General features: G+C 35.7%; 2 protein-coding genes across 3 annotated transcripts in view; both read right to left on the bottom strand.

The window, feature by feature from the left end:
* The window catches only part of LOC100891500 (alpha-N-acetyl-neuraminyl-2,3-beta-galactosyl-1,3-N-acetyl-galactosaminide alpha-2,6-sialyltransferase), a 37,077-nt gene extending 30,160 nt beyond the window's left edge, over positions 1-6,917 (bottom strand). The window contains exon 1 of the mRNA XM_003723598.3: positions 6,699-6,917. The gene's annotated coding sequence lies outside the window, so the exon portion shown is untranslated. The remainder of the gene's footprint in view (positions 1-6,698) is intronic.
* Positions 6,918-8,293: 1,376 nt separating this feature from the next.
* LOC581860 (tuberin) overlaps positions 8,294-17,719 on the bottom strand; it is a 33,179-nt gene continuing 23,753 nt past the window's right edge. Inside the window, exons 28-36 of one of the 2 annotated variants that reach the window (XM_030984038.1) lie at positions 16,152-16,273; positions 14,739-15,487; positions 14,244-14,322; positions 13,149-13,235; positions 12,298-12,484; positions 11,356-11,495; positions 10,680-10,758; positions 10,175-10,266; positions 8,294-9,763 (exon numbers count right to left, since the gene is read on the bottom strand). In XM_030984038.1, coding sequence (XP_030839898.1) covers positions 9,539-9,763; positions 10,175-10,266; positions 10,680-10,758; positions 11,356-11,495; positions 12,298-12,484; positions 13,149-13,235; positions 14,244-14,322; positions 14,739-15,487; positions 16,152-16,273 — 1,760 coding nt within the window. In that variant the 3' untranslated portion in view covers positions 8,294-9,538. The remainder of the gene's footprint in view (positions 9,764-10,174; positions 10,267-10,679; positions 10,759-11,355; positions 11,496-12,297; positions 12,485-13,148; positions 13,236-14,243; positions 14,323-14,738; positions 15,488-16,151; positions 16,274-17,719) is intronic. The other variant, XM_030984039.1, reaches the window with a different exon arrangement.

The raw sequence follows: 17,719 nt of genomic DNA, 5'->3' as shown, positions 1-17,719 counted from the left end.
TCAGTGGCGTAGACAGGTTCGTACACCTGGGGGGGATGACTCAGGGGCGGATCTAGCTTTTTGCTAAGGGGGGGGGTTGACCAAAATAATGACGATGCGGAGCATCGTCCACGAGCCGCGAGCCGATTTTTTTTGGGGTGTTTATTTGAACCCCGTAAGTGATGTTTTCCTGGCATCTATTAACACAATGGAGACCATAAAAAGTAGTGCATGATAACGTCTTTTTAAATCAAGTAACAGTTAAATACACAGTTATATCCAGAGTTATCATGTGTTTGGTTAAGTTACCAGATGAGTTGAATATCTTCTCACAATATTTGCACTTGAAAGAGTTTCTCTCCAGCGTGCGTTCTTTTTTCTTTCTTTTTTTCTTTTTTCCCCTTTTTTTGGTTTTGTTTGTTTTTTGGGCCGCCCAAGGGGGGGGGGGGGGGTTTAAACCCCCTAACCCCCCCCCCCCCCATAGATCCCTGTTTAATCTTGTGGTTATCTTGTGGTTTCCAAACCACAAGATAACCACAAAATACTTGTAAGATTTTCTTTTTTTTACCGTCTGAATTGGCTTTCACCGTGTGAATGCGGCTAATAACAATAAACACAATTACAATAATGATGAGGATTATTATTATCATTATTGTTATCATTATTATTATTACTATTATTATCATCATTATGACTTATTAAGTAAGCAAATATCATTCCCCAAAACCTGGGGGGGATGATTGTACATGCCATCCCCCCCACCTTGTGAGGTGGGGGGATGCATCCCCCTCATCCCCCCGTTGTCTACGCCCCTGTTTATGATTAAACAAAGTATTTTGGACATCTATCCTCAACATCAAGCTAGGGATGAGCAAAATATAAATCAGCTGTTACATACCGTTCGTGTTCGAGTTTGTATCGCGCGCGCTGTATAATGAATATGCATGAAGTGTGACGTATATTTTGACTTGACCACGCCCCTGACCTCTAGTGCCGCTCTTCGTATGCTATAACTGTTCAAATTTGTTTTAAAAATCAAAGATTTCTTTAAACCTATAAAATGAAATTCAATGTTTACTTTACAGGTCATAAATATCCCACTTGACTGAAGAGTTATATTAGTGTTCACTTGACTGATGAGTTATAAATAGAGTTCAGTGATGAGCTATATTAGTGTTCAAATTGCAATGGTTTGTAGTTACAGTTTAAAAAGGGCCAAGAAAGAAGGAAGTGTTGTATTCAACTCTATTTTGGTTTTTACAAGAACCTGCATATAACTCTTGCCAGAAATACATGTATGAGGGTTGGCAACTTCACAATAAAAACTGTGTTTCTGCACTACTTACATTTTCAAATGTAGTCCAGTACAGTATGTAATATTGTGTAGTCTTAAGAAATATTACACATACCATTTAAGATCTACATATATGTTACATGTGTGCACATTATGTACCTGCATCTGTTCAAGCTGACCTACCCGTAATATATATTTTCTTATAAGGAAATTTAAGAAGCTAGAGGATATGATAGGATTACTTCACAGGTTCACATGGATTACATTCACTCCCTCTAGTATCAGAATTAATCCCCCAGTACATATCCAGATGTATTACGATACTTATCTCACCTCTTGCGAATGCACATCTCTCACCACGTACCTGCTCAAACTTCACATACTCTGTATGAGTTTTACTTATTTAAACTCCTTCTGCCACTTCTCAATAACTTCAATAACTCTATCTGTATCAGGCTTTGCCAAGAAATTGGTATTCTCTCATAATTTTTTTTTTTTTTGAATTGAAAAATAATAAATCTACTGTAAATGTTTACAATTCATTCTACACCCCAACAGATCTGTTTAACATACTTTTACAAAATCACTGGTAAAAATAATTTGGATCTCTCCTCACTCTCTCAGTCTCACTTCCCTACTCTCAACAAAGCTATTTTTAACCATTGCATGTTTCACATTGGTTCCAATTACATGTAAACTAATTCAAGACAAATGGTCTTTCAAGACTTTCGCTGTGTAATAATTAGATCAACCCCACTCCCCATGTAGGCACGTAGGCATACTTGAAGTACACTGTACGTGTAATTTGGTATTATAGCTTTCAGGGAAAGCAAGATATTTCAAAGTCGTCACACTATAACTTTGTTTTTCATGACCAGGACTTAGGCTGAGTTTACAACTTTACATCACTATTGATCTGATAAGAGATAAAAGTTTTATTCATAAAATGTTCACATGTAGTTTGAATTTTGAAGGCACAAAATGCAGTAACAAGTACATGTATGGCATAAAAAGTAACTATGTTGTTCTGGAAACCAGGCTAGAAAAGAGCAAACATGCCTTCACTCATCAAGGGTCACACAATGCCCTTTACATGGACATGCTGCTAGCATTCGATTACACACCAAATCAAAACCCCTTCCTCGCCCCCTTGCTGTGATGTAAACCATGTACTCTGTACATGTATGAACTCCAAAGGCCTACCAGGATTATGCACGTTTTACCCATCTCCAATTATTAATTTAATATACCTTGAAGGCCAGACAGGGTTGCATGATTATGAACTACACTTTATATTTATTATTTATCTCGGCCTGCACATTGTGGTCGATTCTACTAACCAGACCTGGATGAAGCTCTATATAATTGATGTATTGTACTGTATGCATGTCCAAATTGTTCGTAGCTTGCATTCAATATAATTTGTCATAATATTCATAATTTTGAGACTTTGAAGAGTGAAACAACTCAACCCCGGTGTCCAATTCAGTCTATGAAACAACAATACAAGTACCTTACTATCTTTGGATTACAACGAAAAACATAAAGGAAACATACGATAGTAGGAGAATGTGAGTAATACACTTAGATAGAGAGAGAGAGAAAGAGAGATAGAGAGAGATCGAGATAGATCGGAAAAGGGGGGGGGGGTTGAAGGGAGAGGCCACTTGTATATTTCCTGTTTCCGTTCTGTTGGGGCTGTTGATTTAGCCCTTGGTTGAGTTTCAACAATTTAAAAAAAAGAATGAAAAACCCCATTATCCATCAATTTTCATTATATTTGTATTCAGGATTTCCTGCATTGATTAGAGTAGATCTGCTCTTTTGAAACAAAAGAACGGTATGTCCATTGTAGGTGCCACATGTCTAAAGTTTTGTCTACACCAGTGAACAAATTACAAAGACAATGAATACTAAATGAAAATAGAACTAATAGACAGAATACAGGCTGCATTGCATCATTTGCGTGATATTTTCCACACCCCCGCTGCACCTGTTTACATTTCAGATTGATCGGGGCGTGTCCTGATTTACATCCTCAATTGTTAGTACTGGTAAATAAAGGAAGTGAGATTTTCATTTTGTACACTGCTTTAGGCCTATGTACGCTATGGAAAGATGAATCAGCAGTTCCCCTTCAGAAATTCTGATCACTATTGAAATTCTGTGCCACTATCAAGTACATGTAGGCCTACAGGTACATGTATATGAAACGCCTCAGTAAGTCAGTATCTGTATAATTTTGATCTACATGTATTGCTTGCATTTTGAATACATACAGTACAGTGTAATTTTTTCGCTTATGAATACATTCAGTAAATAAAATCTTATTTGGCATAAGGAATGAGGTCTATTCTGAAATCATATCATTCACGTTGGTTCCCTAGATTATTTCTGGCTACATTTGATGGAAGTCTGTCACACCATATTCAAGTAATACATGGTATTGTAGCCTTACAAATGACAAATACAGTTCTTAATAAAGATGTATTTTCACCCCCCCCTCCCCGCTCCCACTATCAAAGTCAAAACACTTACATACTTTGCTAGATTTAATTCTAATTTTCAGCCAAAATTATGGGGAATAAACAAGGCCTTTGCAGAAAAAGATAAATTCATGCCAAACTTAAGCATATTATTGATTTTAAAATTTGAAATATGAACAGGCAGACTTCTGGTGTGAAAATTCAATTTGTAACAACTCTATCAAGGCCCCTGTTCCGTTTTGATAAATTAACCAAAGAAAATCAATAGTGAGAGTAGGAAAGGTTTTGACACACATTGCTGACTTGCTGTGATTTGAACATCTCGAGGAAAATTGGTGGAAACTTCCCTAAATAACAATTGATAACATTCTGTGCAAATTTTCCTCTCCTCCAAATTGAATAAGGATGTCTACAAATTCAGCTGAAGAGAGGTCTCTGTCAAGTGAGAATTTTCACACCTCTATTGCACCTACTGTACCTGTACTAATTATTACTACTACTATTAACATCATCATCCTCATTCAGGATGTGGTGTCAAATGTGCCGGGGAGGAGAAAAGCAAAATAAACCACAGTAATAATAATAATAAAAATGGTGCTTATAAAGCGCTTACCGCCAAAATCTCTAAGCGCTATAACAAACAAAATACTGGTACAATGACACACAATTACATATTAAACAAAAATTAACTCTCAGGTCTGTCCACCCAATATAACTGATTGGGGTGTGCAGGTGGACCACTGGATCACAAAAGGATTTCCTCTTCTCTTATTCCGATACTGTGCATCCCAGAAAAAAAATGAAAAGGGAGAATCATGGAAGTTTTATCATAACTTAATCACAATTATAATAAATAAATGAAACATATTTGTAAAGCTTAGATCCTCCTCTTTCATTTGATGCAACTCAATGCATATTTCACGTATGACTGATTAAAAACAATTTGAAGAGAGGGTACCAAAAACTCATTTGGCGGGCGGTATCTGAATTTCAAAGGGAAAATTACATTTCTAGAAAGTTCATTTCCTGCCCTTTCATATGACACCTCAATCAGGAAAAATGAGCCAGGAAAGTGATGCTTCATCATGCTTGCATTTCCATAATTTGATATTTTGATTAAACATATTCATTTTCACTGGCTGCCTGCCCTAGCAACAAACAGAGTTGACAAAAGAAAGAAAACGAAAGACTGATGCATGGCTGATTGTCAACGAAATGGAGTTACCGGTCAGTCTTTTGGGTGTGAAATTATGAAAATCCAAAATCGAAATTTTTGATCAAGTTTTCTCCGGAATCCTTCAACGATAAATTTTCTATGAATTTGTAATAAAAAAACTTTGCCGTCCATTTGGTAATAGATCCAATTGAATTAATTAAATTTGTTTAGAATACGGTATGCAAAATCATGAAACGATTATCACATTCTCTAATATTGTTAAAATCTCAGCGAACTTTGGTCACCCCCTTTAAGGGGTGACCCAAGCTCGCAGAGATTTTGATAAGATGTGATATTCGATCTATGATTTCTCATATTCTACACAAATTTGTTTATTTTAATCATTACCAAATGGACGGCAAAGTTTTTTACTACAAATTGGTTCAACTAGAAAATTGATCGTCAAAGGATTCTGGAGATATCGCGATCTAAAAATTTGATCCATAAAAAATAAGGTGCAAGGCAAGAATAAGATATCAATATCATACAATCGGTTGGTACCACATTCTACATGTAATTATGAGGAAATCTGCTCTCAAATCGAAGGTTTCCAGACCCTTATCGGTTCAATAAGTTGAGAATTTTTCGGAACGGACGCAAATGATTGCAAAATTTGCTGATTGTCAATATCTTCCCAATCACCCACCCAATTCCAAAGAAAATTTCATCTCTGGAGTCTGGGTAATTTGGCACGGTAATTTTATGTTCCTCTTTTCATTGGTGATTTCAAATTTTCGAAATCTTACTGATTTTTGAGATAGCGAACTTTGGTCACATCATCATATATCAAATTCAAGAATTGTTTAGATTCTGGGCCTAGAAATTTATTTCTTTTCACTGACAAGTGAAATGAAAACAATACATTCATGAGTGAACAATAACATTAACAACAAGTTCAACGTCAATAAGAATAAACTGATACTTATAAGTGATAAATTCATGAACAATAAGAAAGTTATAATGACATTGGGAAGTGTGGAAATAAGGTGGTCTGAAGTTGTAAAAAGCACAGCTTGTTACTGTTAGTCTAGATCTAGATCTAGACCGAATTTTCCGTCTCTTTCGTTCGTTAGCCTCTTATTGGGGTAGGGTCGGCTCTCTCTTTAGAGACGGAAGCCGTTTATACACATGTCCTTGCTAACGCCACGGCCAGTTCTGGTCGTAGCGTTTTGCCCCCAAAATCCCCCAAAATGTCATTTTACCTCGAGCATGTTATATTGTAAATTAGGCCTAGGCTATAATAAATCAGTTCCACCTACCAACTTGACTTAAATAATCAGTTTAATAGTCCCTTTTTAGGAAATTATGGGTCAAAATCGGAATCCATGTTGAAAAAGATTTTCAAAATGGATTTCGATTTTGACCCATAATTTCCTAAAAAGGGACTATTAAACTGATTATTTAAGTCAAGTTGGTAGGTGGAACTGATTTATTATAGCCTAGGCCTAATTTACAATATAACATGCTCGAGGTAAAATGACATTTTGGGGGATTTTGGGGGCAAAACGCTACGACCAGAACTGGCCGTGGCGTTAGCAAGGACATGTGTATAAACGGCTTCCGTCTCTAAAGAGAGAGCCGACCCTACCCCAATAAGAGGCTAACGAACGAAAGAGACGGAAAATTCGGTCTAGTCTAGATCTAGAAATAGAATTTAGAAATTGGGTCTTCATCATGGTCAATAGAAAAAGAAAATAATGAGGGAATCGTGATCGTGACTTACCTCAGATAGAATGAGCTGTGATATGATAATGATGAGTTCACTTCAGCAATGAGAACTAGCTCAAATGGCTCAAACTTAGCTTATTAATCATAAATACGTTTGAGTTCTCGACCATTCCTTTACCATCTCTTTCCCGAAACACGTGCAATCGAATCGTGCCGCTGGCCGGAAATGATGCGTAGAGATCTACACGACGTCTTACGTTACGCAAGCGCAAGCTACTAGGCTTAGCTAGCTCAAAGCACTAGTAGGCTACGTGCATTTTGAGGATTTCGCGGGCATGCATAAGCATGGCTTCGCTGTGTAGGGCCTACGTCACGACGTGCTGCATGCTAGCCGCTTGCTACCGCTTAGTACCGCATGTATCTGCACTACTGCTATGGCGACTAGCCGTTAGCTTGGGTGGCGCCACAGCTTGGCTAGCTGTCTCCCCCTTCATTCTCTCTCTCCCCCAGTATACCTGTATCTTTTTGTTCTCTTGTCTCCCTCTATACATCTCTCTCCTTAATCTCTCATGATTATTATCAGCGTCTAGTCTGTTCCCTATCTCTTTCTCTCTCTTTCTCTCCTATACTTTATTATCTTCATTACTTTTATTTCTATTATCATCATCATTATTTCAGTTGTAACCATTATCACTTTTGTCATTTTGTGTTTTACTATCATTAATAATATTATTATTATTGATATCATTATTATTAGAACTAATAGGCAGCTAAGCTGAAATGTGTTACAGACTTGTCATTCAGTATGAAGACACAGGAGAATTAGTCCTATTGCTCCAGTGGACTTTGTTGTAATGGCACATACCGGGTAAATGTAATTCAAGGAATCAAAAGGGATAGTTGAGTTCTGTTTTCAGACCGCAAATGCCTTCAAAGTGCATGGTTAATTGCTTTTATTCTTATTTATGACATTACGAGTGCCCTTTTAGAACCTAAAATTGCTATGAAGGTAATTTTAGACCCCAAAATGTGTGAAATTTAGCCAATACGATCATACCAAGCTCCACTTTAAAAAAAAAACACAGTGACCGTTAATTAATTATTTAATTAAAAAATAACAATGTTTTATAACAATACTTTTTATTTTTTAATATTTTTATTATTATTTTAACTGCACATCACTAAACAATGTGTATATTTGCGTACTATTGACTGTGCGCATCAACCCACAGTGCGTTAATCTTCATTTCATGAAGCCTGCACTTTTTAGGAAGAAGAAGACTTTTACATGGGCCGGCTGGTTGTGCGTAATATAACCAACACGAAAATGCCAACAAAAAAGCCAATATCGGCATCGGCTGAAATACGACGTAAAAGGCGCTTTTTCGTTTTTTCAAAGGCTTTTTCAAATTATCTAATATTTGTGGTGGTACACAAGTATTAGAAGTTGTTATATTTATCGATATTTCAGCCGCCTCTGAACCGATTTTGATCAAACAAAGATGATTTTGTAATCTTAATTGTATGTTCTTTCAAATTTGACACTCAGTTTTTCATTATCTCACAAAAAATTATTTTGTGTAGCGCCCTATGCAACAGAACTCAGCTATCCCTTTTAGAATATATCAGAAAAAGTCACACATCAAAAGGTACTTTTGTTCATGTTTAATCATTCATCAAGCCCTTGCAAAAATGTAGTCCTCTAGGAAATGCAAATTCACAAAAAAAACTTAAGTAATACAAAAATAATAATATTGCACAATAACAAGGGTTAGTGAAAGTAATAATAATCAATATGTAGTTACCTTCAGCACCCAGTGAAAATATAATTTCTACACAAATTGAGAATAAATCATTACTACAATAATTTAGATCATTTGATTTGTATCTCCATGGTCAAATTAACCTTGCTCTAATGGGTAAGGAAAAGAAAATGCAAGAAATACAAAATTTGCAAAAATGTTTAAATTGCAAAATAACTTTCACTTGCTAAAGGAAATTATTTTCATTGTTTTTTCTTTAGCAATTTCCTTGATACTTTTGATTGTATTTCAATTACGATCAATCATAACATCACAATTTTCCTCCTCTTCACAGTTCTGTATCAAAATTAATTTCTGCATATAATACAACAATATATAAAACAAAGGAGAGACACCAATCAAGAAGCTTCCAGCATTTGGTCTTTCTTTTTTGCAATTCTTTTTTTTCCTTTTTTGTTGTTGAGAGAATATAAGGACAATATAAACATGTAAAGATATTCAGACGACCAGGAGATGAAAGATTTGGCAAATACTAATCGTTTCAAAAGTCTTAGCCTACATGTTTATATTGTCATTAAATTAATGCTTGGATTCAAATTGACACTGTAACAAGAAAAGAAATTAATTTATCACAAAAACAACAAATGCCTTAGTACTTTAATTCATACTACCCATACCATGCACTCTACAATGGCAGAAAAGTGAAATCTGCAATACATGTCATGTATCCAGTAACAATGAGAATTCAAACCGTTCAATTGGTCTCAAATAATGTAAACTGATAAAACCAATAGCTACTCATTACCATAATTATATCATGTATATTAATATAATATATATAATATTTGTAATCTCTTTGAACTTGTTAGCTACATGTCCTTGGTATGCACAGAAGTACAAGTTATGGATTGGTATAATGTGTAAGATGAATAGTGCTGATGATGAAAAGATGAATTTTTAATGAGATTACAGTTAGATGCTGCTTGTAACAGTTTTCATAATGAAAACATTTGAAATATTTTTCAAAGTCCTGATTCCAGGAACTTCAATCTCTTTCGTGAAATATATGAAGGAAACTGGAATCGGAGAATCTGCACAACAAGACAAGCGCAAAGTAGACACTCTTGCTGCACTACGCATAATCTGTAAAGTCACTGATTTTAGCTGCTTTTGTATGTCCACTTGATTTCTTCTCCGGTGTTTGAAGATAACGAGACGACATGACGTTCATCATGGGGTTAGATGGCGCCCCCATGTGTCTGACCTTGTCCTGGATGCGTATGATGTGCCTCAGTCTCTCGAGCCAGTTGGAGCAGTAGGCTTCGGCTGGGCGGCTACGGTGGATCTGGGAAGCCAGCTAAGGATTCAACATAAATGAAACAAGGATACTAGATTTTACTGTTTACATCAAGATATTACATTTCATACTAAGAATAAATCAAAACTGCTAATTAAGGAGGATTAATTAAATATTTTCATTTGTTGGATTCTTGCTAAGACCACATATCAAGTATCATAAACCATATCATTTCAATGTTTTCATGTTTTGTTCTTGTGTTCAGTATTTCTCTGCGCCAATGCACTTTATGGTGGACTAGACTGCTTAAAAATGGAAAAAATACCATTTAAAATGTTCAAATTTATATGATGGGTAGGGTTAGGGGCCATGAGAAAATGTATCTACATGTAAAAGCCATTCTAAAAACTAAATCCCACAAATTACTATTACATACATACTGCATCAAAATAAAACCGAATGAAAGCTTACATTAGCATGAAGTGCCATCTGTCTAATAAGAAGAGCTGCTCGTTGGTCTGAAACCATCCAGGGACCTCGTCTACCTAACATCTGCTCTAACTCTGTGTAAATGAGAAAATAAAAAACAGTGACATCTATACACAAAACGTATAATAAAGCTGGCACCCAACAATTTACTTCAAACTTTGTTTAAAAAGATAAACACATACGCAAAAATCATAGACAATCACACTACTGGTCTGACGTCACAGCGATTCTGAGCGGATTTAGCTTTTCCTCTTCCAAGGAAGCATGAAATCCCTTGAAGGTTAGATTTTCTTATTCATATGACTAGATCCTTGGTCAGGTTTTACATCATACAAATTATAAATTACATATTTTTTTTAAAGAAAAAAGAAGAAGATTTTATACGATTGAAATTTTGTATCAAATGATATTGCAAATTCTTCCACAATCTGATCATATTTGGAGCGTATAGTGTACAGCGGGCTTTATCTGACATATAGAATCTCACCTGGCTTTGCTTGTATGGAGACAAGATTGCTGTCATTGTCTAAAGGCTCAACAATGATCTCTGCAAAATTGAACTGGCCCTGTGGAAGAGAGAAGGACAAATATGATATCAATGCACTTGAAGTAACAAAGATACATGGAAATAGAAGATTACCTAAGTAATATGAGGAAATAGATTATGATGTGCACATACATATATATGTAGTAGCAGGTTGCGCAATAAAGATCTTCCCTAGATGTAATCTAAACATCTATTAATAGCTACAATTTTCTTTATTCATGTGTCAATAATGGATCAACTCACACAACAATTTAAATACATATAATGTTTGAAATTCATTTGTTCTACTCTAGCAGATGAAGTGTAGTTTTGTTCTTCTACATCAATAAGATATAACACACATGCAGTTAGTGGGCGACCAATGTAGCACACACATAAATAAATTATATAGTAGCTGTACATACTTGTTGACTACCCTTTGCTCTTTTTCATAGTTTTTTCTTCCATACACATCACAATAGATATGAATTACTCCAGGATGATTTATTAATTTTCTGTATTGGTACGTTATATGTTTACTTCTTTTCACTCTCATCTTTACGAAAAATGAAACGAGTAAGAGAATGAATGAAAATATTTCCACAGCTCATGGTAAGAATCATGTTGAAGTATTTACCTTAATGGTTCCTAGTTTATAAGGCTGTCCGCTCTCATTGTAGATGATGGATACAAAGTCATTGCCGATGTGAAGCTTCTTACCGTTACACATGGGATCTGAATCTTTGTTTGGCATCAGTGTAGCTATGTGGAATATAACTGGATACCAAAGAAAGGGATATCAAATGAATTTCTGTGCAGATACACTTTCCTTAATAACCTGTGACTGGTATATCATGTTACATGTATTCATGAATAACCTGCAACATAGCATGCTCTCACTTCTACAAATGAGAAATTCACTGCTGCCTCCAGAGTAAATATCTATGTTGGTTAGTACGCTATGAAAATAGAAATTCTTGTACATGAACAAGTCAGGAAATAATCAGTATACATGTCCATATCAAAGTGACTTCTAAGCAGGTGCTCAATAGACCAGTTTACTCACATATTCAAATTTATTGAATTGGGGACCTAGTGACAAGTTATTCATTAACCTGTTATTAATGAGTGAACTACAATACTTGTAATCCAGTCTGTATATATTACTTGTTGCTATGTCAGGCAAGCTTTGAGGTTGTCAAGAACAACATTTGTTTACAAATAAGCATAACATTTGAATATGTGAGTAAACTGGTCTTTTGAACCAAATTTTCAAGTTTTGATGTCATCAGTCTAACAAGTGCTGTCCCAATAGTAATTCCTTTTGCCTCAATAAAAGGGGTATATTATTATTCAGTCCAAAATTCACCCACAAAATTATTCCTTATCTTCATAACAAACCATCTTTTGTAACTTACAGCTAGATATATCACTTCTACTACAAATCTGAAGAAACTTCGAACTATCACCAATCCACATATTAGGCACATTTCACTGATTGTGTGAAAAAGAGTATCTCTTGAGAATTGTTTACTTTCAAGATCACACTCCTTAAATACTCATAAACTTGGTACATTACCTTGCATGATGTCATCTTGCCAACAGTAGGTGAAATTGCCATCAGAACCGGTTCTATCCAGTCCCCCAGTGTACACTTCATCAGGGTCAATGTCCTTGAGCGACACCAGCTGACCTAACCCTCGTAGGAAGTTCATATAGCGTGCTGATCCATACACATTGGACAAGATTTCTGTCTCATCATTGGCCTAAGGAAAGAGAATTTGAACGCTATGAAAGTTCAACTTATAATCATAAACATCATTGAAAACTGTAGTGAATGCCAAGGAACACTTTAAGTACAAGTATTTCATAAAATCGTTTTGGATATGAAAAAAACAAAGGAAATCGTGATTCATCTGACATTGCAAAGTTGACACATGTATGATATATAATAACACTAACAGAAAAAGTTTAAAAAATAAGACTTGAGTAATGATACCAGAAAAGTGAAAGCTCACATACAAAATGTAATTACAATGCCTGGAGAGTTCATTCATAATGAATCATTCATAATTAATTCTTGACAGTTCTTTCACAATGCAACTGCATGTCGTAGTCGAGTGGTTTAAGCACTTGACTTGAAATTTTGAAGGTCGTGGCACTAATGTCCTTTGGCAAGGCATTAATCTACATTTGCCACCCTCGACCCAGGTGATGTAAATAGGTACCTGGCAGGAATTAATACCTTGAAATGCTAGAGTGCTGTAATGGCAGCTAGGCTAAAGCCGGGGTATAATTAATTTGTGTGCCTCAGAATAGAATTGTCTAGATAGATGGCGCTATATAAATGCCTATTATTAATATTATTATTATCATCATGACGATTACTCAACATCATATTTTAATGTGTAGAAGAAGATGACCACTGACCTGTGATTCTCCTACATAGACCACACCTATCTTGTGAGTATCATATGGAGGGATCCTGTCGAGGACCTTGACTGCTCTCTGACCAACCTGATATCAAAAACAAAACAGAAAATGATTTCAGAGTCAAACCATCCAAGGAATGGCAGGGAAACAGTTATATCAATACCAGTACACAGTCCTCCCACAAACCCAACAACCTTTCTCTTTCAATCATAAATCATAAATCATAACTATTATAATAAATATAATACAATAATAGAATATAATAATAATAATATTAAATATTTAGGAGCGCTAAAACAATAAGTACCATACAATGTAGCGCTTACAAATACAAATATATGAAAAGAGAACAAAAAGGAAGTAGATCAAATAGATCACTGGGGAAAAAAGTAAGTTTTGAGGGATCTTTTTTTTCTTCAAAATATTTATTGAAAACAAATCTCATTCATAATAATAACAGTACATGATAATAATAATGATAGTAATAATAACATGTTCGTATAGTCATATAATAAAAATATAGTGTAATAGTTAACTCATCAGCAATAAAAAAAAAGTTAACAAAATATCTGCCATTTCTTATTATGAAGATCGAGACGATTTTTCTTGAAAGCAATTATACGTTCCATATTTTCTAAATGTTTGAGAGCTTGTTGAAAAGAAGGAAATAGTGGAATAACGTGTTTTGAGGGATCTTTTGAAGGTGGCAAGACAGGTAATTTCCCATATGGAAAGAGGGATGCTGTTCCAAGTCTTTGATGCAGCTACAATTTCTCAGCTGTTGAGAGTCTAGATTTGGGAATGATAAGTTAACATGTGTCGGTCGCTGAGCAAAGATTACGAGATGGTGCATATATTTGGAGGGGTTAATTAAGATATTAATTGAGTTCGGTGAATGGGGGTAATGATAACTGTACAGCATCTTGATCTTGTGACTTTTGACTGAAAGAAACCATACAAAAGACCAATAGACTGTCACCATATCAGGATAAAAACAGGGTAGTATTATCATTCTGAGATGAGTTTTACTCTTCTACATATGCATTTCCAACAGAGTAAACTCTGAAACAGTGGATTTAAGACGAGTCTTACCTGAGAGAGAGGTATAGCGATAGGTCTCTCAGCACCCTCCGTAAACAAAGGAGAGAAATACACCTGCAGGAAGACAAAGCTAAAAAAACAAAGGAACAGAAAAGATTAATCAGATATGAGGAACTAAGCTACATATTTTTCCACTGTATGAAATTAAACTACAAAAATCATCTCTTAAAGCCCGTCTGCACTAGGGATGATTAGACCTCCCTGCATGGTCAATGACAGGTGGTTATCTCATCAAATAAGCTCTCAATTTACATAAGAAAAAGAGGATCATTGGGAACCAAATGATTAGGCATTATATGCTATATAGAGGGTGCAAGTAGCTATAAGTAGTGCAGTTGGGCTTTAATAAACAGGTTAAAAGTAGGTGGAGCATTATCAGTTTTCTTTATCATACAAACAATCGATAAGAACTGTCCAAGATAATGATGATATGATATTTTTGGAGTAAACTAAAACAATGGAAATAAAACTTGTCACACATCATACCTTGGATTGATACCAGAGCGGTAAGAGTCTTTCTGTGTGAAGGAACCCCTGTGTTTAGCTTCAGATGTCCTGCGACTCCTGCTATCGCCTTGCTGTCCTTTGGGTCTATCCCGATGGACCATGATGGACACCGTGTGACCTCTGGGACGTGAGGAACTGTAGTTCAAGAGTTTCCTGGACTGCTGGATGCTCTCTTCTTCGGATAAATGGGGAACCACTGGCAAGGTCTTTGGCTTCTCTGCCTTAGGTTCATGTTCTTCGACTTGGTCTTTAGTGGTCTTCGAGATGGCCGCACTGACATCGACGGCATCGGTTGTTGAGTCTCCAGGAGCAGTTGAGGATGCTGGTTTTGCTGTGGCCTTTGACTCCTCGTTCTCAATGTCCTTGTAGCTGATGTCCACAAACTCCGAAGACCCACTGGTCTGCAGTAGTCCATCCTCCTGATCCCCGCCTATGTCAGTCTTCTCAATCCCCGGTGATGACCACAGCTCTGATGGCACGTCCTGGGCGTAGCGCTTTGAGAGAAACGAAGGGTCCTTGTAGGAGCCTGGTTTTTGAGCTGCATCCTCCAGGAAGGACCGGGCCACTGAGCGAGGGGAGAGGGTTGGTAGGTTGGAAGGTTCACCCATACTGATGAGTGCCGGTGAAGAATTGGATCTGAGCAAGCCAGGCTTGGGTGATGTACCAACTTTATCCAGTGTGTCTGTTGCCTCATGGAGGTCCTTTATTACTTCACAGTAAGCAGATTCCTGAAAATACAAAATAGAATTGCGATTGAATTCAATTTGCTTAAGCCCCACTGTACTACTTGTAGCTACTTGCTCCCTCTATATAGAAAGCAATGCCTAATCGGTGCCTGTTGGTCCCCATGATCCTTTTTCTTATGTTAATTGAGAGCTGAGTTGATGAGAAAGCCACCTGTCAGTGACCTCCCTGGGTGGTCTAATCCCTCCTGTCCACACTGGTACAGATGGCCTTTAACATGAAAGTTCTCTCTATGCGAAGATCCCTTGTACTGGTGTTGTGGTCTAGTGGATAAGTCACAGGTCTAAATTAAAAGCTGAGGGGATCATTCAGTTATGTGCCTTGGTATGACACTAACCTAAATTTGACACAAACAGACGCATAGATATATGAAGGAGGTATGTCAGGATTACTTCTTGAAAACGCACTTTGTGTGATAAATAACATTTGGTGGAGCTATAGCAAGAGTACTTCACGGCTCTTTGAAAGTGGATGGGGATGTTTTCATAATATATTCGCTATCAAATTGAATATTCCTTTTTTTTCCTCAGCTATGCATTTGATCAAAATGCTTTGTACAATCCAACAAGAAGTGGGGTGGATGAGACCTTTTAACAAATTTTTGTTTTCAAAGGGGTCCACAATAAAGGAAACAAGAGATGTACTCACCCTTTTCTCTCCTAGTTCTCTCTTTCTCATGGTAGCATAGTCTTGGAGGAAGCTTGGACCCATGGGTGACAGACCCATCTCAGTTCTTGGAAAGCTCAGAGAATCCATGTCAGATTCCAAACCTTAAAAAAATGTAGAAAGAAAGGAGAAATTACAAACAATCTCATCTTTTAAGGGATAATTTCTGACTCTGGCACTGGGCATGCTGTACAATGATTACCTATTAATTTAGACCTAATTCCAGAATGTCCCTTTCCAGGTTAATTTGTAATATTTTGATGACCAGATTAAGCTAGAACTGGGTTGAAATCTATTGGAATTTCAAATCAAATTAAAAAAAAATTAAATATTAAAAAAAAAATCAAATTCCCCGACCCCTGACAATGATAACACATTCAAAAGTTTCATATTCTGTATATATGTAAAATGCACTTTTATATACACATGTAGAAGTTAATGTGCATACATCTCTGAATTGTCAGTTTCTGTATCATTTTTCTCAAGATTTATTCTAGTCATTCATGTAATCTTCTCTATAATAATATCCATCTTCAAGGTAATTTCAATACACATGTACAAGAATGCACGCATGATCATGAACTGTCAATACATGAAGAAAATTACAAATCCCACAATTGAAATAAAAACAGCAACACATAAATAATATGGCACTTCACATACACATCAAAACCCAATGTGAGGAGTATGTGAGTGATAAAAATGAAATGTTACTGCAGCTCACAATGATTGATGTGATATACATGTACATGTAAACAAAGCAAATGTCCGATGATATGGGCCATAAATAAATTGAATTCAATAAAATAACTCGAGAGTAGTCCTCAATGTACATGTACATGTACTCAATAATAAATACTGGGCACAATAAAAAAATAAAAAATGGGAACATAACACGTCCAAAATGAAGTTATATGTACATTCAAACATGGTAGAGGGTTCACATGATCTTACAAATATCACTCTTACATGCACATTCAAATTTAAGTCAAATATATGTACCGTATCATGTGCAAATGTATATCATAATGTTATATACATTATACATGATACATGTACATGAATGTCAATCAATGATAAATCATAATCTCAAACCATCACACACAATATTAATTCAATAAAAAAAATGATATGATCACAGTGAAAAGAGAATTACATGCTTGCTCACAAATATAAAAAAACACAACAATACCAGTATATACCGGTATATATAAAGAACTACCATTTTAGAAATTTAAAGATTTTTTTTTAGCAGTGATTACAACATAAACCTTTAAACTGAAATTCACTTTCGAAAGCAATAATGGAGAGAACTATATGTAGCAGTTTAAATAAGTAGATGAATATTTGAAACAAAGGCACTCAAACAGTATGTACATGTATAGTACACATTTTTTGCTAATAAAAAAAGTGACAATGAACACATATGCACATGAAATAATGCATGAGACAAGAATTTTAATACTTGATTTTGTGCGTATGTACATGTAAATGTAAATCTTCATAAATATAAGTAAATTAATATAAATACTGACATATTCATGTAGAAT

Source organism: Strongylocentrotus purpuratus, unplaced genomic scaffold, assembly GCF_000002235.5.
Source record: "Strongylocentrotus purpuratus isolate Spur 01 unplaced genomic scaffold, Spur_5.0 spur5_scaffold_14, whole genome shotgun sequence".
In the NCBI taxonomy this organism is placed as follows: domain Eukaryota; kingdom Metazoa; phylum Echinodermata; class Echinoidea; order Camarodonta; family Strongylocentrotidae; genus Strongylocentrotus; species Strongylocentrotus purpuratus.
This window is presented reverse-complemented; position numbering and strand designations above follow the sequence as displayed.